This window comes from Odontesthes bonariensis, chromosome 10 (assembly GCF_027942865.1).
Source record: "Odontesthes bonariensis isolate fOdoBon6 chromosome 10, fOdoBon6.hap1, whole genome shotgun sequence".
NCBI classification, from domain to species: Eukaryota; Metazoa; Chordata; class Actinopteri; order Atheriniformes; family Atherinopsidae; genus Odontesthes; species Odontesthes bonariensis.
Genome location: NC_134515.1, coordinates 9,439,701 through 9,458,037, shown reverse-complemented (window position 1 = coordinate 9,458,037; position 18,337 = coordinate 9,439,701). Strand labels below are relative to the sequence as shown.

Sequence of the window (18,337 nt, the reverse complement as noted above, 5' to 3'; positions counted from 1 at the left end):
GTGTAACAGCAAGAAGAAACTGTCAACAAGGTATTAAACTTGTAGACTACAGAATACTAAGTGAAGCATGACACAAATACAGGCATTTAAACTGATTTGATGTTTGCTCGTCTTCTCTCACCAGGTTCCTGCACAATGTAAGACACTCCGCTGGAGCCGTCCTTGCGGTCCTCAAAAGCGATTTCAGCCTTGCTTGGTCCCTCCACAGCAATGCTGAGACCTCCAGCTCCAGCCTCCCTCGTCCAAATACTGAACTCAGCTAAACAAGGCATGGAGGCCAAAAACAGTCAGACGCATGGTCCAAAATACATTCTGCAACACAAACGTGCACCTTTTACACCAACCTGGCACTCCAGCCTCTGCTCTCTCCAGGCCCGGCCCTCCAGCACGAACCTTATGAGCCCCGCCCTCGCCCAAGGGGCCGACAGTAAACTGGAACGGGCTCCCGGGCACATGCATGCCGTTGTACTTCACGCACACCGTGTGCACACCGGTCTCGGTGGGAACAAAACGGATGCAGTAGGTGTTGTTCTCTCCCTCCATGATCTCCGCCTTGTGAACCTGGCCTGAAGGGCTGGTCACCTGAGCAGTCATGTCCGCTATGCTGATCTCTGAAAAGACGCAGACACACATGAAGTAGATATATATATATATATATATATATATATATAAAAAATAAATATAATTATCATCATCCTCATCTAACTTTCGCTGTGTTCTCCCATGACACGTTCTTACGTCTTGGGCCAACTGTTTTTCTTTGGAATCCATTCTAATAAGATTGTATCCTCTGAAATATTTCTGTTGGACTTATTGAAATGAAAATAAAAATTTGATTGTAAAAAATTCTATGAGCCAAAAAAGGATAAGAACATAGAACATTGCTGGTGTTACAATTCATTTATAATGTGGTTGCAATGTGATGGATCCTCACCTGGGATCTTCAGGCTGAGGTCACACTGGCTGCCGACGTTAGCGACCGATGCCGCCCTCTTCTTCCTGGTGATACTCTCCTTCATCCTGCCCTCCCCTGTTACCTTCACTGTGAATGCACTTCCTGTAAGAACACACACGCACACAATGATTAATTCATTTCATTTAAAAGCAGCTCTGCTTGTTAATCCCTGACAGTTTTATGGTAAGCACCTGGCACATGTTGGTCAGCAAATTTGATGTTGATGATGTAATGTCCAGGCTCAGTGGGGCAGTAGGTGACCTTGAGGGTGCCATCCTCTTGGTCCTCAGTGTTGATGTCCACTTTGCTGGGCCCCTCGATGGACAGGCTCAGGCCGCCGTATCCTGTACGACAGAGCAATGAGAAAGTGGGAAAAATATTAAATCTGAACGCAGAAAGCTAAAACATCTTTAGCAGAGCGAGGATCTTTTTTTAAATCAAACATGTACCTGCATCACGAGTGTCAATGATGAACTCGGCCGGCTCAAAGGTTCTGGCTTCACTCAGGCCCTGACCGCTCACACGCACACGGCTGGCATCACCGATCTCTGACTGGTTGATCATCACCGCAATGGGGCTGCTGGGAATGTGGCGACCATTCTTTTTGATGTTCACAAGATGCTCTCCAATCTCCTTGGGAACAAAAGAGATACCTGTGGCAAGAAAGTGCACAAAAACAAGGGGAGGAGTTTATCGTTATGTTTTCAGTTGGTGTATTCCTGCTTAAATCAGATGCTTACACACTCACCAACATGTCCATTGCGCAGCATCTTCAGCAGGCAGGGTTCCTCACGGCCAGACGGCGTGGTGAGGGAGGCAGTCAGCTGGCTGAGGTCAAGCTCTCCGATGTCCAGCGGGATATCTGCAGCTGAGCCCACCTTAAGATGGGACATCCTCATGGAGTCGTCACCTGGAGACGGGTACATAACGATTACCCAGTTATGGTACAAACTGATAAACATCCAGAATAACCTATTTTTAAAAAAAAAAAAAATAAATTTTAATGGCCTTACATGTATTTTTTTTATTATTATTATTATTTACTTGCACATTTTACATATAAAACATAATAATAATAAAATTTAAAATTGTGCTGGAGAAGTTTGAAGCCAAAAAAGGCTTATAGAGATACCTCCCCAATATAAGCAACTATAGTTATCTTTACAGTGTCAAAATTAAATATGGACACAAAAAATGATTAAAAATAAGACAAGAAATAAACAATTTACACACAAAATATATATATATATATATAGTTACAAAAGTGCATAAGAGAAACCAAACAGTGTTACAAATCTTTGCCAAGTAAAAATCTTTTCAGGTGTTTTTTGAACAATGACAATGTTGATATCGATTGTAGTGATGTGGGTAGATTGTAGCTCATGAGTTAGATGTACATATTTATACATAAAACACACACGTTTGATATATGTTCACATTGAAAATTGATAACAGTTTGAATTTTTTGAAAAGGGGAGCAGAAGAATCGGTGCTTTTAGCAAAACTAATCATTCTCAAAAATGTATTTTGGATGAGTAAAATCTTGGTAAGAAAAGTAGGACATGTAACAGCCCACATAAATTAAACTGTAATAAAAAGTTAAGACAGAGGAATGGTTTATCAATGAACCAACTCTACTTAGAATACCGATTGACTTCATAGTCTTTTTACAGACATGTAAAATGACTTAAACTAATATTTGGAAATCTAGTGAGTAAAGGTTGTAAAATAATGACATTGCTAATACGTGCAATGAGGGGTTAGACATCTGAAAGGAGCTTGTTGTGAAGCTGCGGCTCCTTCTCTTTGACAGGGGCCAGTTTAAGTGGTCTGTGCATTAAATAAGGACCCTTTCCATGCACATTCAACTTTTACCCCATTAAGACCTAAAACATTCTCTTAAAAAGCATTATAAAATCGAATGTTTGAAAATATGTGGAATACTGCATGTGTGGAGGCTTTAATGAAGGCCGTACCAGTAATCCTGGCAGAGAAGGGGCTGCCTGGGATGTGCTTGTCGTTGTATTTGACCAGGATGCTGTAGTCTCCAGGCAGAACCGGCAGATAAGACACAGTGCAGGTCCCGTCCTGGTTGTCCACGCAGCTGATGTCTGCCTTGGACGGACCCTCGATGGCCAGAGAGAGACCACCTACAAGGAAAAGACACGAACAGTGTCATATGGGATTATGTTGCATCTCATTGCTAGTTTCAACCCTCTCTCCCATTTTCTCGATCTCTGAACTTTGACAATATAGACCCGTCTTAAACTTTAACACCAGAAAACACCTTGGTTTGTCCATTTATCAAACAAATGTGCAAGCTGTAGTTAACACAACGTACCCTCTCCGGCATCTTTAGTGTTAACAGTGAAGACAGCAGGCTTGTTGACGGTGCCGTGGATGAGGCCGGGGCCATGGGCACTGACATTCCCACTGTTCATGTAGTCCACATAGAACTGAAGTGGACTTCCTGTGAATGGATAAGGAACAAAGACAGAGAGGAGAGAAGTGATTAAAATGCTATTCTTTGATGCACCTAGAGCAGGGGTGTCAAACTCATTTTCACCGAGGGCCACATCAGCATAATCGTTGCCCTCAAAGGGCCAGATGTAACTTATAAATGTAACTACTCCTTAATGTTAAATAACTCTGAATTTCTCACTTATTCAAGTTACAAATATTACATATATATTTGCATAGATGTAAAAAAAATAAATAAAAATAAAATAAATATGTTTGCTTGTTGCTCTGTTATTGTATCATGAATCATTTTAATTTGTCAGGTTATGAAACCCACATCACTCCATCAATCAAACTATCCAAGTGAATAAAGAAAAACAACATCAAACACAAGTTATGACATTTACTTTGTTCAAAACTTGAAATATCAAACAAAGTTAGTTTTTACTGCCGCATTGTTTTCGGTTGTGGCTTTCGCCAACACATTCTGCTGCGATCGCAGTTTGCCTTTTAATTCTTGGACATTTTGTTGTTTTTCTTGATCTAAATGTTGGCACACTCAGCTGCGTGTTTGGTCTCAGAATGCGGACGTAGATCGTACTCTTTGACAAACGCCACCGCCTCATAACACAAAAGACATACCGTTTTTTCTCCTTGAAGCACAAACACGTATTCGCCTTCCGATCTTTCTTGAAACAGAAAAACTGATGCAGATGCCCTTCCATCTGCATCAGTTTCTCTCTCCCTGGACATTTTGGGATCATCATTTGTATTTCTCAATTCCACTTGTTGGGAAAATCGCATCGATTTGGAAACATTGCAGTCCAGTGTCACTTCGCGCGTAACATAATCGGCATGCATTGTGGGAAATGTAGTTTTTGGTCACTGCATGTATTTGACTTATTTATTTTTTTAGACAATCAGACCTTTTAAGCTCTCGCGGGCCACATAAAATGACGTGGCCACATTTGGCCCCGCGGGCCTCGAGTTTGACACATATGACCTAGAGGTTATAATTCCTTCTTTTCTGTCTGAAGACACTTCGACTGTACCAGGTATGTGGATGCCGTCGTATTTGATGTCCATCTCATGCAGACCGGCCTCCGTGGGAGCGTACTTGACAGTGACCGTGCCATCTTTGTTGTCTGTGATGTCAGGCTTGGCCACCTTGCCCGATGGCATTCGGACTTCACCTTTAGAAGAAAAAAAAAGAAACTCAAGTTTGTCATACCCGCTTCACAGAAATCATAATGAAGGAAAGGTTTCAAACCTCCTTTTTTATTTTCCGTTACCTGTGATCTCTCCCTTCTGGATGGTGAATGGGATCACCAGGTCAAAAGGTCTCAGTCCGGCCACATCCAGACCATTCATTCCCATTGGTCTGTCCGTTGCCTGGGCGACAGAGGGCAGGGTTTAAACGATAAAGTATAAAGATGTCGCAGCGACAGCATGTCACAGATGCAATGAGCACAATGCAAGACAGAAGGGAACAAGCTCCCAAACTCCGACACAAGATGAGACAATCATGAGATGAGAATGGACGTTACAATGGTGATCATGGTCAGGATGATGGCACCGACAAACTGCGAGAGAGAAAAACACTGGTGGCTGGCAGAGGAATGAAAAAGCATGGGAGACCATTTTGATAAATGTGGAGCAGCTGGTGTGTCTACATTAGCAATTCTCAAAATGGCTGCTTTTTTTTTTTTTTTTTGTTTTGTTTTTTTTTTTTTTTTAAAGCAAGTTGAACATGGACCACATAACAGAAGAGCTGCACATTACTAGAAAAATATTCTAAATGCAATAAATGTAAATATTTTTCATGTTCCTTGAGAAGAGAAAAAAAAAAAAAAACCTGTTGTGAATTATAATTTAGGAGATAAAAGTGCCGTTTAGATATTGTGCAGCTCTGCTGCTCTGTCCATGTGAATGAGTGATAACATTTATGAATGAATGAAATGATAGAAACCCCCCCCCCCTCAAAGCTGAAACACCTGTAACAAGAAACAGCAGACACTGATGAAGCCCGATGAAGTGAGGCTGTGAAGAATGATGAGGATGAGATGAAGGATGAAAAGAGAGGAGGTGGAACAAAAACTCAGCTAAAAGGGATTAAAAAAGGCTGGAGACTAAGGTTTTTAGGTACCCAGGGCTGTTGAGCGTAGTACTGGGGCATTTGGCTCTGCTGCATGAGCTGGTCTGATGGAGCTCCTTCCAGTGCCTGAGAGGGGTGGGAGGTGATGAGGATAGGGTTGGTATGGGTGGATTGAGAGGGTAAAAAAGAGATAATAAGGGATTAAAGGGGAATAAAACAGCAGTCAGAATGACTAAGAAAATCTGACGTCATCGGGACGCCCATCAGTAGGAAGAAATGGCATCTTTGGTCCATGAGAACCCTGGAATCTCAGGTCAATGCGCAGTGGAGGGCATAATGTGAAGAAATTTACACTCCGAGGCCCGTAGATCCGTTCACCACTCTGCTAATAGTTGAAGTAGTCTCGTGGAAAAAATGCCATCACATAACATTAATTTCTTTAACTTCCTTTCTCGTTTCTTTCGCTGCCCGCTTGCGATTAATTTGACTGATTACTCCACTATTCAAAAAACAAAAAATACAAGCTAAGCAGCCCTTATAATGTGCATCACTCACCGTGACTTGGAACGGGCTGTTGGGAATGTGTTCCCCTCCAAACCGGACGCAGATTACGTACTCGCCCGGCTGCGGCGCCGTGTAGAAGATGTCGAATGTGCCGTCCTCATTTTCAACGACATCCACGTCGAGCTCCGCCCCTTCGGGTGTGCACACGCTGCACGTCACCTTGCCTTTTCCTGCGGCCTTAGCATCGACCGTAATGACCGTCTGTTCGCCAATCTGGATTGTCGGGCCAACGCCTGCGCCTTAAGAAAGAAACCGAGATGGATTTTTGTGATCGTTTCTTTTAAAACGACACAGGCTGCATTTCAATCTCACAGCATGCACATTCCACAACCATAAAACTAGGTTAAAGTTGGATGAGTTCTAGTCATGTTATTTCAACCTACTGGAAGTTGTTACCAATTAGTCATCAATTAACAGTTTCACTGTATAACCGAGAGCTAGATTAGCCAAAGAGCCATTCCACCATGCCATCCTACCTACACTGTTAGTCCATTAGTCACAGTTATGACAGAGGAAGATGAAAACTAGATGGGAGGGTAAAAAAAAAAAAAAAAAAAAAAAAAAAAGCATGGAAGAATGGAACAACAGAAGAAAAGGAATGGGATGTCCTGAAAGCTGGTACCACTATCCTCCATGCTGACAGAGAAGGAAGAAAAAGGAGCATTTCCTTTACTTTACAAGTCGTTCAGTAGGCTTACCTAAACCATGACCGCCGATTGAGACTGATAAAAGGAACGGTGAGAAGCGGGGGAGCGAGAAAAAACAAAAGTGACAGACAGTCAGGTGGGGGTGTGGGGGTGGTGGGTGGCAATAACTGTGCTCCAGACACTTGGATGAAAACACACAGTGATGGGGGAGTGTGAAGCAGGGAGGAGGGATGTGGTGGGGTTTTTCTGTGTGTGTGTGCATGAATGTGTGTGTGTGTACAGTGGGGGGGCTTACAGGTGAGGTGGAGTATAATTGAGGAGCACAGCGTGCGAAACATAGCAATGCATAAAAAAAAAATAAAAAATTTGAGCAGCAGGTTCAGGAATGAAGTCTTAAATGGCTGATCTATTTTAACATTAAGCTAAAAAAAACAAAAAAAAAACAAAACAAAAAAAAAAAAAAAACAGAATAAATCTGATTATTTCACAGAAATTTGACTTATAAAACTAACTTTCTTGTTGAATGATAGATGAAAAGATCAGTTCTACTCTTTGGTTTGCTTACATTAGCTCAGCATAAAGACTGGAAGTAGCCAAACCAGCTGTTTCCCTGTTTGCAGTTGGTTGTGTAAAAACATCAACTGTAGAGCATGGGCGTTAGTGAATTTGAGATTAAAGAGGAACAATGTGGTGTTCAGCCTGGTTATGAAACACTGAACCATTTCAGCCACTGAAAGGAGGGAATTTACCCTCATTTCTTGTGGACTTTTGAGAGGTCAAATGACATTGTCCCAAGGGATGGCCTCTGGGAGATGATACGGAGTTTGGAGTATTGTCCAACCGGAGTGAGAGCTTGATTCACACCGTCAGCTAAATCAGACTCTTTTAACTTGGTGTTTGGCTCACAAGGGTTTCCCTTTGTCATATACTCTTTTCATATTTATGAACGCAATTTCCAGGCAACAGGCAGAAGGTTGCCGGTTCAGTGGGGTCAGGATAAGAGCTTTGCTTTCGGGCTTATGATGTGCCTTGGCAGCTGCATTGCACTCTAGTGTGAGCAGCATAGATGAGGCTGCTCTGAAGGAGGTTTAGGCTCAACCTTAGGAACCTTGAAGCCTTCTTGTTAAGGTGCTTTGAACAGGTAGTAGGCACCAGGGCAGATCCAGGGGGACCCAGAAAGAATGCATCTCTTGGACTCCACCAAAGTGCCTCGTCGTCCCCCTGAAAAACTGCAGGTTGCTGCTGTGAAGAAGGAAGTCTAGACCACTCTATGTAGACTGCTGTCGCTGCAGCTTTGATTCAAATAAGTGACAGAAAGGATGGATGGAAAACAACTATCCTTTACAGTACCAGTTGTTGTGCTTCCCCCCCCCCCCCATCCGAAATTGGCAAGTGACGAGTAATAGATGTTCAATCTTGCTTCCAGTCTTTATGCCAAGTCAGTTTAACCCAATTATCTACTGGCTCTAGTTACTCTCTGTGAAAAAAATAAGAATGTGCATTTCTTAAGATGTCAAACTATCCTTATAAATATTTAAAAAATATAAATAAAAAATAATTGTAACTAAAAATCGTACAATCTTTTTTAACGATGAGGAAAAACCAGAAAACAGAATTCCTTTGATCAGTCCGTGTTGCTTTCAATGGCATCAGGGAGCAAAATTAAGATCTGGGTGTATCATTGTGCATCAGGAAATTTAAGCATCATTCAGAAAGATAATAGTTCCTACTGTATATGGTAAAAAAAAAAAAGAAACTGACAAACTGGTACAAATAATTTCAAGTCACACTAAAAATCAAAGTACTTCTACTTTAAGCTAAAACAAAATAGGTTTTTATCTCATTTCTGCAAAAACAAAAGTATATGCAGCCATCTCGCCGTCTAACCTGTGACGGTGCACTTGCTGGCGTCTCCGGTGGGCAGAGCCCTGATGCGGTAGGGAGAATAAGGGATCTCATCCCCTCCATACTTAATGAGGATGGTGTATCTGCCAGTCATGTCCGGCACATACGACACCAGGTAGGTCCCATCGTGGTTGTCACGAATGTTCGCCTTCTTAGGCTTCCCCTCTGGGTCCTGCAGAAACCAACGGAGGTGTCACCAAAGTTGGAAAATCATTGCAAAAATACTTTATTTCCATGTTTATTTGTATAATGTAAGCACTCACAGTGATCTGTACTGCCAACAGTCCCTCCCCGGCGTCTTTGGCATCGATGGTGAACTCTACTGGAAGAGAGGCAGGCACGCCTGTGGTGTTGAGGCCGGGTCCGCTCGCACGCACTTTGCTGGCGTCGTGGGTGGGGAGAACCTTCACCTTGTAGGGACTGACAGAAAAAGGAGGCACAGTTTGAACAGCTGAGTAATGCTCCGCAAAAGGTTGGTCACCAAAACTTTAAAAAAAAAAAAAAAAAAAAAAAAAAAAAAAAACGCACTTAAACCTAAACCGTCATCACAATTATATCAATCGATATTAAAGACGGCAACCTGCAGCATCTTTGGATTCAACCTTTCGACATGTTTGGGCTGCAATTGTCCACATGCAACCCTAGTTTTTGGCTAAAGAAAATGAATGTTTTAATAACTCTAAGCTGAGTGAGGATATTTAAAAAAAAAAGGAAATCAGCACACAGTGAGTGTTGTTGGGGAACCATGGTCTTTTTTTCCTCCGATTGTGCACGACTAAAACTTTGATTTGACTACAGAACATGTTCTTATCTCTTGTGTGTTGGCAGAATGGGAGACACTGATAAGGTCGTGTCAGTATTAACTTTTTTTACATTTACTGACTGTATCAAAGAATGAAGGAACAGAAAATGCTACTGGGATCACTTGTATGCAATCCAACACAAAAGCAGCTGCAAGTGTCGCTGGTTTTGGACAAGACGCGATACGACCTTCAGTTAGAACAACTTTAAGAAAATGGTTGTTGCTATTGAATTAAGAGTTTTCTCAGTGAGCTGCTTCGCCTGCAAACCTTCAAGTTATGGCTGTTTTTTTCCTCCATCAAGAGCACCTGCCTCATTTAATTATGTGAAATACAAAGCTGAATAACCTAAAATGTCATTTTCTCTTTGTGCGCTCTGAATCATAAAGAGACTGTTGATTTCACAGATAAAGTGTGCTGATGAGTCATGCCATGTAGTCTTTATAAAGGCACAATCCAACATCTACACTCTTAAAAAGTGAACAATGCGTTAGACTTGGTTTTTAGGTAATCCTAAATTTAAAACAATTACTGAAATAACATTGGCGTGTTGGAATACTATTTATATAGAAAAGAAAATCTGGCCAGACCGAGTTATGGTTCTACTTTTTTACCTTTTTAAGCAAGCATGTAGCAGCACAAATATTCAGGTGTTGGCATCTTTTGGTGCTCCATAAAATACGTGCATGTTTACGTGGTTTTGGGCATTACCTGCGTGGGATCTCCTCATCAGCGTACAAGACATTGATAGAATAGGGTCCCTCTCTGGTGGGAACATAGTTGACCGTGTGAATCTGGTCACCGTTGTCCACAACTTCCACTGGCTCCACAACACCTACAAACACACACAGAAACGGAGACTAGCGTTTTAGTTCTGCCTAAGAATGCTTCAGCTCTCAGAAACTTGGATCATTAACAGCGACTCAGAAACATCCGAGGATGCGGAACCTTTGGGCCCTTGTACGCGGACTTGCAGGGGGGCAACTCCAGCTTTGGAGGCGTCCACTGTGAAAGTCTGTGGGATGTTGGCTCTGATGTTGTTGCCCAGGCCAGAACCCTGGCACTTCACCTTGGTGCTGTCCACTGTGTCACTGACTGGCACTGAGAAGGGACTGCCTGCTCAGACAAAGCATCAGAAAAGACAGGGCAATGCTCAGACAGGGAAGTTTAAAAAAAAACAAAAACAAACAAAAAAAAACACTTATCAAATCAAATTTATTTGTATAGCACATTTCATGTACAAAACAATTCAAAGTGCTTTACATAAAATAAAAGCGTTGCAGCAGGGAGTGGAAGAAGCATTAAAATACATAAAAGAATATAAAGAGAAACAAATAAAACAATTTAAAGGAATTTAAAAACAAGGAACAGTCCAGATAAATTCAATATGAACACATGAGAAAAGTAATGTTTTTAACCTGGATTTAAAAATGTCTACATTTGGTGAAAATTTCTTCACTTAGAAGAAACGGACATATTTTCTTTTTAATGTTCTTTCACTTGGTACTCATGAGCCTTGTATTTATAGTCTCAAATAACATCACAGTTTCTCCGTCAGCAAAAGCAAATAAACCTCTAATTTAGGATGAAATACAGAAGTTTTTTAACATGTGCTACCTGTGATGGGCTGTCCTCCATAGGTGACGTTGAGGTTGTATGTGCCAGGCTCATATGGAACGTACTCCACGCTGCAGCTGCCATCTTTGTTGTCAGTGCAGGACATTTTGGCCTCTGATGGACCTTCCATTGCCAGTCCGAGACCACCAGTGCCTGCTCCTCTGCAGATGGAGAACAAACATGTAAAACACAGACGGGAAACACATCGCTGACGTTTGGGATTCCCACCCTGAAGTTTCGCCTCACGTACCGGGTTTCCACCGTGAACTTGTTCGGCTTGTTGGTGATGCCACCTTTCAATCCGGGGCCATGCACACGAACACGAGCTGGATCGCAGCCTTCAGTGACTGCAACGCGGAACGGACTCTTTGGCACTGGAGAGCCATCGTAGCAAACCTCCACATTGTGTGGACCTGAAACATGCCGGCGTTATCAAGTAAGCTTTATAATCAAATGGGAGGATCGGACGGTAAACATCCTTTTCCCAAACACATTGTTAAAGCTGAACTCACCCTCCTCGTAAGGAGTGTACTCTACGTTGTAGGTTCCATCTCCGAGGTCGGTGATCAGGGAGTCTGTGCGACTTCCAGACGGGTTGCTGATGAGGGTTTTGATGTGGTCGCCTCCGGTCTGTGTGAGAGCACGAGCATTCACGGTGAAGTCTGTGGTCGCCTCGCGGAACACTCCTAAAACACAGGAAACGGAACATGTAGCGCGTTTGTGAAATGTTTACAAGCAAACACAGGCGTTGACAAGCGTTAGGGAAGCTCTAATTTGACTCCGATTCTTCTCTTGTTTTTTAGAAACCTACTTTGAAAGCGTTATATCAAATAAACTGGGGCTCAGCTTTAATATCTTCACACCCTAACCCAATGTAATTCTCACAGTTCACGTGGACTCTCAGCTCAGAAACGGTCTCATTTCACTAGTGATAACAACAGGAAAGAATAAGAGTAAATATTCAAATAAATAAACAATCAAACATAACACAAAATATAGAATATAGTAAACTAAACACCGTGTAATAAAAGTGTAAACAAATGTATTGTTACCGCCTGAGCCTTCCTCTTTTAGAAGGTTGCACTTCATTTTGTATTCTTGATAAATCATTGGAGAGTACCAGCATGAACATAAAACCATATGAACTGTTAGTTTCTGGCAGCTGGTTTTATTACCTTTCCCCTCCACTCCTGGGCCGAACACAAGGACTCCGCCGGTGTCGACCGCAGGCTCCACGTTGAGCCGAGCAGGGAAGTTGGGCACATCCTGGCCACCGTAGCGGATAGTGAGAGTGTATGAGCCAGGGTACAGCGGGATGTAGGTGATGGTGTAGGTCCCATCTCCATTGTCCTGGATGTGAACCTCTGCTTCGGTGCCGCTGTCGGAGATGATCTCAATGGTCAGCTCAGCCGGACCAGCGTTGGTACAGTCCACGACAAACTCCCCCGTCTCCCCAACCTTGGCACGCTCCAGGCCTGGACCAGAGCAGCGAACCTGAGGGGACGAGGATAAATGATCAAGCTACACATACGTCAAACAAAACCGTAATTAACTCCATAAAAGTATAGGAGTAGTGTACATCATGAACTGTGGCCAACCTTGGAGGGGTCTGTAGCAGGGTAAGCTGTAGGGGTGAAGGGTGATCCAGGGATTGGCACTCCATCATAGGTCAGTTCCACCTGGTATGGCCCCGCCTCACGTGGGATGAACTTCACCTGACTGGTCTCTGTGCTCAGCCCTGGCTCAACCTGGGGAAAGAATCATTAATGGCATTATATGTTGTTGTTAAGAAATGAACACGAAGGCATTTATAATCTAAAACACATAAAATAAGGATCCCATACAACGTGATCTCTTCACGGTCAATAAGGCTCTAAAGAATTTTACCTTGCTGGCCACCGGCTTCCCAGACGGTCCGGTCACCTTGGCAGCAACCTTGCCCTGACCACCAGCACCCTTTGACTTGACAGTCACTTCCTGGTCTTTGCCTACCGTCATCTCTGCAACGACACAATAAAAACACTGCTGTAGATCTAAAGATACAGACAGCTCTGAGCTGCAGTACTTAAAACATTCATGTTCAGTCAAAACAAGTCAAAATCTGAGGTATGAAGACAGAATAATGTGATAGTAATTGAAAAAAAAATAAAATAAATCAAGACATCTCAAAATCTAAGTTCTCAGAATAATCATCTATTATGCAGAACTATTTAGTCTTCATGGCAGAAAAAGGCAATAAACTACATACAGTTCAGTTCATAAATTCCTTTCAAGTGGCCAGACTTTATTGTAAAATCTTAAAGTGGTCTCGAGAACTATTATCCAGCCTTTCTGAGGGTCTTTAAAGAAAAGAGCTACGAATCATTCAAATATATAAAAGGCACATGGCTGCATCCACAGAAAACACCCAGGATAACACTGACAGATCTAAAATTTAACTTGATTCCCTGAAAACTTGGCATATCTCAGCATGGTGTGCAGTGTGTCCTTAAGACATTTGGGGGAAAAAAAAAAAAAAAAAAAAAAAAAAGGACAGGTTGGAGGCCTAAAAACGATCAGCAGAGCATAAACGGTGCAGTAAAGAAATAATGGATACTTTTTAAGTTTTATAAGAATTTTGCACAAGACTGTAAATTGTGAAATTGATGCAATCTTGATTTTACTCAGTTCAGGTTTGCCTTTTAGGAGTGAAAATTTAAAAAAACAACCTTGAGCAAAAGGATCATAATTCAGCCCCGACTACGTATTATCCACTAAACCCAAAATGATCATGAAGCATGTGGGCTGAAGCACGTACTGTCTCCCAGGCCTGTTACGTTGACCTTGCTGAGGTCAAGTGTGGGTGCCACGGCAACATTGAAGGGGCTCTTGGGAATGTTATCACCGCCGTATGTCACAGCAACTCCCAGAGGACCCTGGAGCAGGAAGGAGAGAAATTTACTTTGGACAAACTTTTAAGTCACTAACAAATACGTATAACCAAGAGAAGAGATGAGATATACTTCAATTTCTTGTTTAGAGATGAGGAGAATAATCCTAAAAAGGTTGAAGCTAACACCCAGCTGAAACACCACAGACTAAAAAGAGTAAACCTTCTGCTATCGATAGATGAGATGGAGCACATGGTTTATGAAGGTTACAGATTTTATTGGACTCAAAATTAACCGAACCTGTAATGGAAAAGGAGCTGAAGAGGGTTTGAACACCAACTACGTCCTTAATCTACACTTTCATTGAGTACTAAAATGTTCGAACACTTACCTGTTGCACAGGTGTATATTTTACAGTGTGCGTGTTGTCATGGTTATTGATGATTTCAAAGTCCTTGACTGCCTCTCCTTTGGTTGGGCCGCTGAAGTTGCAGTCCACGTTTGCTTTTCCAGCTGCTTTAGTGCTCACAGTGAAGTGAGTGGGCTTGTTTAATTCTACCCCTGAAAGCAAAAAAAAAAAAAATAAATTGATTGAGAGTTAAATCTGGACTATTTTACTTATTTAGGATTCATTGCAAAAATGAAGAGAGAAGGAATAATTAAAAGAATATAAACTTGTGAAAACTGACTCAACAATTCGCACCAATTCTTTTTCTTGAATATAAATGTGATGTTTTTACATCTTAGAAAGGATTATTTTATGTACCATAAATAAAGTTAGCTAAATCTCATCCAAGTTTGTGATTAAAAAAGATAAAACAAGATAGACTAATGCTGCATCAATCCAACTAGCATAGCTGATCAAAATATAAGCAGCTGCTGCAGCAGCATATGTGAAGGTAAAATAAATCAAACTCTACTTTTAATTCAATCAAGCTTCTGTTAAAGATCTTTATTAGTGTTTGCTTAAAAATTCAGGTTTTAAGCTTCCTCATTTGTTCAAATACACAAAAGAGCTGCAATTAGAGCATTTTTAATTTGTCAATACTGCTTCTTCCACCAATTTACCCTGAAACAAAGTGCAGTAATTAAATAAGTTTTTGGTAGAGTGTAAAGAAAGTATTAAACAAGCAGCACAAAAATCAAGCTTCTTATAAGTTGTATAACTGAGTTACTGTGAATCGTACCACTGCGACTGAGTCCTGGTCCCTCAGCCTTGACTTTGCTGGCATCATGAGAAGGATCCACTTTGACTCTGATGGGAGTCATTGGAATAGTCTAAACAGCAAACAACGTTATTGGAAACAGACCATACACACACACAAACTACAAGCACTCAGATTCAGGATTCCAACTCACCTGGTCAGCAAACAGCACCATGATGGTGTAGCTGCCTGCTCCAGGAGGAGTGTATTTGACAGTGAATGTGTCGTTGTCATTCCTGATGATGTCAAAGTCGATGTCGGCCTCTGCGGGTCCCACCACGCCGGGGGCGCACTTGATTCCAATGCTGATGTCACCTGCGGGTAGAAGAGAATCAGATCAGTCTTTGTTTTGCCTCCGTGAGATTCCAAAGGAGTTAACAGCTCGTTCAATCTCTGCCAAGCTCTTCATTCAGCTGAGGGGTCGAGTCAGTGCCCGATTGATCAAAATGTGAGCCTGAAGTTAAAGGTTAAAAGATTCAACTGCACCAGGATCAGCAACTAATGTATGAAACGGAGCGCTTGCAGGGGACTCTACACTATAAGGTCACCACTGTTAGCCAGTGGAATGAGAGGAGGAAGTCATCTTCCTTCATGGAAGTCGACAACATATAAATATAGAAGACGGAAAGAGTGAGCTTGATGGCAGAAGGGATGTGAAATGGCCAAAAAAGACTGAAAGGAAGTAGACCAACGGAACAAATCTGGAACTGATAAAGAAGACAGGGTGATGACTATATTCCAAGTTGAAATGATGGCTCTGACCGAAGGGTATCTTCAAACCTTGATTAAACTAAGATACAAGAAAGCTGGCTTGATGGAAGGGGAGGGGAGGAGAAGAAGCTTTGAGTACTCTCTTCATTCTTTAGATTATTCAGAGCCTTTGAAAGCCAAATGAAAGTTCTCCATTTTTACCTATTTAAGAGGTTTCACCTTTGAATGTTCAGAAGAAAAAAAATGAAGCTCCAGGTTCTGTCTGTATCTAATGTATTACAGTGTTGGGAGCATAAACATGGGGACTATGCTTTGGAGAATATTCCCAGAGGAAAAGCATTTGCCTTCACCTTTTTCTTGATATTTTGTAAAAGAGGATTCCCTAAATGTTCTTATAGTCTTCAAAGTAATGCCATTTTCATCAGCCTCAGTTATATTGTGGACTTAACGCTAATATATATATATATATATATATATAAAAATAATGTGCCTTTACTGGATCATCAAATCAGAGTAATATTAAATGACTTCATCTAAGAATGTGTCAGCGATTCCTTCATTCAAAGTTGGATGGGGAATCTCCCCTCAAAAGCTACTATAATGTTTTAAAAGACTTTAATCACAGTTGTAGAAAACTCCGACTTGATAAATTAGCAGATTACAACGGTTTCATGTACCTTGACCAGCCTCTGCGCAGTCTACGGTGAAATATGTTGGCTCAAAGGCCTTCAGTCCAGTCTTGGCCACTCCAGGTCCAGATACCTTCACTTTGTTCGGGTGGCAGCCCGCTCCGATATTCATCTGTCGTCAAAAACACCATCGTTTAGGAGACGTGGCAAAAGAAGAAGCTCCATCAAAGTATGCATCTGTGTTCACTCACCCTGAATGGACTGTCAGGGATGTTAACGCCCCCCCAGGACACCATGACTGTGTGCTTTACAGGTTTACGTGGCGTGTAAGTACAGGTGTATGTGCCGTTGCCGTTATCCTTAACCTGGACATCCAAAGGATTGCCCTCTCCATCCTGTGAGAAAACACAATACTTCAGATCAGATTCTTTCTTTTTTACTTAAGAAAATGCTTTATATACAGATTTCTGAGCTCAAACTGACTGCGGTCACCAAGGTGAACCCATGACATACCTGAGCCACAGTCTTCAGAGGAGCTTTCCCTCCTTGCTTGGCATCAACTGTGAACTCTGTGGGCTTTCCAACAGCCAGACCACTGCTCTGAAGGCCTGGACCGTATGCCTTAACCTGATAAACGCACACACACACGATAATTAACAATCAGAAAGCAAAATAGAAAGTTGTATCGTTGTTTTTCAGCCACACGCTCATCGCGAAAGCTCCGGTGTGTGATACCTTGTCAGGGTAGAAGTCTTTCCCTGGAGGGTTGACTATCTCGGCCATGAAGGGAGAGTGCTGGATGTCCTCGTTGTTGCAGAGAACATGGACGGCGTACTCCCCAGGCTCTGTGGGCCAGTAGCGCACGTCGCAGGATCCATCGCCCTTGTCATCACATTCAATCTTGGCCTGAGATGGACCTTCCACAGAGAAACCTGAACACATACAGCTTAGTGTTACAGAACAGACTTCCAGGACTCCCCCTCTGCACTTTTACACCTCTGTGGTCACTCTGCCCCACTTACCCAGTGTGCCGACATTATCTCCGACAGCCTCCACCACAAAGTCGGCAGATTTGCCAACAACTCCTCCATCCAGCCCCGGACCCCAGGCCCTCACCTTCTGCGGGCCGGCCTCGGTGCCAATCTTGACCTCAATGGGGCTAAATGAAGTAAGTGGTGATCAGTCCCAATGAAAACCTGAATAAGTCAGCTGCAGTATTTGCTTATGCTTCAGCATGTGTACCTGCGAGGAATGTGCTGTCCTCCCCAGGTGATGGTGATGCTGTACGTTCCTGGTGCGGTGGGGTAGTAATCAAATGCGTACACACCGTCACCGAGATCTTTCCTTTTACACGGCTCATCAAGTCCCTCTGTAAACACAAGTTATTATGATCAACTCTCAGGTGAAGGCATATATAAAAAATAAAATAAAATCCCTGTAACAGCGGTGAGTTGATGTTAAGCTTAACTAAATATACCTAAATAAGCACATGATGGATCCCATTTATCGCTTGCAACTTAGTGGGCAGGCTGTTGATCTTTTGGGTTTATCAGCCAGAAAAAGGGCTGCCTTTTAACTTCCAAACAGGAGGTGGAGCTGTGTTACTTGGCAAGGCATCTTTATTTATATAGCGCATTTCATACCACAGGCAACTCAATGTGCTTTACATAAAGACAAGGCATTTAAAAGAACAGCATAAAAACAAGCAATTTAAAGAGAAAAAAAAAAAAAGAGAATAAAAATTACAACACAGTTAAAAGCAATCAAAGAAGAGGGGAAAAAGAAAGATATAAACTCAACCATAAGCACACCTAAAGAGAAATGTTTTTAACCTGGATTTAAAAGTGCTTACAGTTGGGGCTGATTTCAGTTCTGCTGG

At 42.1% G+C, this 18,337-nt stretch overlaps 1 protein-coding gene across 3 annotated transcripts in view; it reads right to left on the bottom strand.

Annotated features, from left to right (window-relative positions):
- Positions 1-18,337, bottom strand: part of flna (filamin A, alpha (actin binding protein 280)) — a 54,436-nt gene that overhangs the window by 4,707 nt on the left and 31,392 nt on the right. Inside the window, exons 11-43 of one of the 3 annotated variants that reach the window (XM_075476153.1) lie at positions 17,701-17,827; positions 17,481-17,617; positions 17,194-17,390; positions 16,972-17,085; positions 16,710-16,853; positions 16,507-16,630; positions 15,273-15,433; positions 15,101-15,191; positions 14,305-14,474; positions 13,841-13,958; positions 12,931-13,043; positions 12,642-12,791; positions 12,219-12,537; positions 11,556-11,729; positions 11,294-11,456; positions 11,044-11,204; positions 10,375-10,542; positions 10,138-10,261; positions 8,890-9,046; positions 8,609-8,798; positions 6,773-6,796; positions 6,066-6,313; positions 5,562-5,636; positions 4,708-4,807; positions 4,468-4,608; positions 3,297-3,425; positions 2,932-3,105; positions 1,704-1,865; positions 1,405-1,608; positions 1,147-1,299; positions 935-1,057; positions 345-611; positions 122-259 (exon numbers count right to left, since the gene is read on the bottom strand). In XM_075476153.1, the coding sequence (XP_075332268.1) occupies positions 122-259; positions 345-611; positions 935-1,057; positions 1,147-1,299; positions 1,405-1,608; positions 1,704-1,865; positions 2,932-3,105; positions 3,297-3,425; positions 4,468-4,608; positions 4,708-4,807; positions 5,562-5,636; positions 6,066-6,313; positions 6,773-6,796; positions 8,609-8,798; positions 8,890-9,046; positions 10,138-10,261; positions 10,375-10,542; positions 11,044-11,204; positions 11,294-11,456; positions 11,556-11,729; positions 12,219-12,537; positions 12,642-12,791; positions 12,931-13,043; positions 13,841-13,958; positions 14,305-14,474; positions 15,101-15,191; positions 15,273-15,433; positions 16,507-16,630; positions 16,710-16,853; positions 16,972-17,085; positions 17,194-17,390; positions 17,481-17,617; positions 17,701-17,827 (5,040 nt within the window). The remainder of the gene's footprint in view (positions 1-121; positions 260-344; positions 612-934; positions 1,058-1,146; positions 1,300-1,404; positions 1,609-1,703; positions 1,866-2,931; positions 3,106-3,296; positions 3,426-4,467; positions 4,609-4,707; positions 4,808-5,561; positions 5,637-6,065; positions 6,314-6,772; positions 6,797-8,608; positions 8,799-8,889; positions 9,047-10,137; positions 10,262-10,374; positions 10,543-11,043; positions 11,205-11,293; positions 11,457-11,555; positions 11,730-12,218; positions 12,538-12,641; positions 12,792-12,930; positions 13,044-13,840; positions 13,959-14,304; positions 14,475-15,100; positions 15,192-15,272; positions 15,434-16,506; positions 16,631-16,709; positions 16,854-16,971; positions 17,086-17,193; positions 17,391-17,480; positions 17,618-17,700; positions 17,828-18,337) is intronic. The other 2 variants (XM_075476154.1, XM_075476155.1) reach the window with 2 other exon arrangements.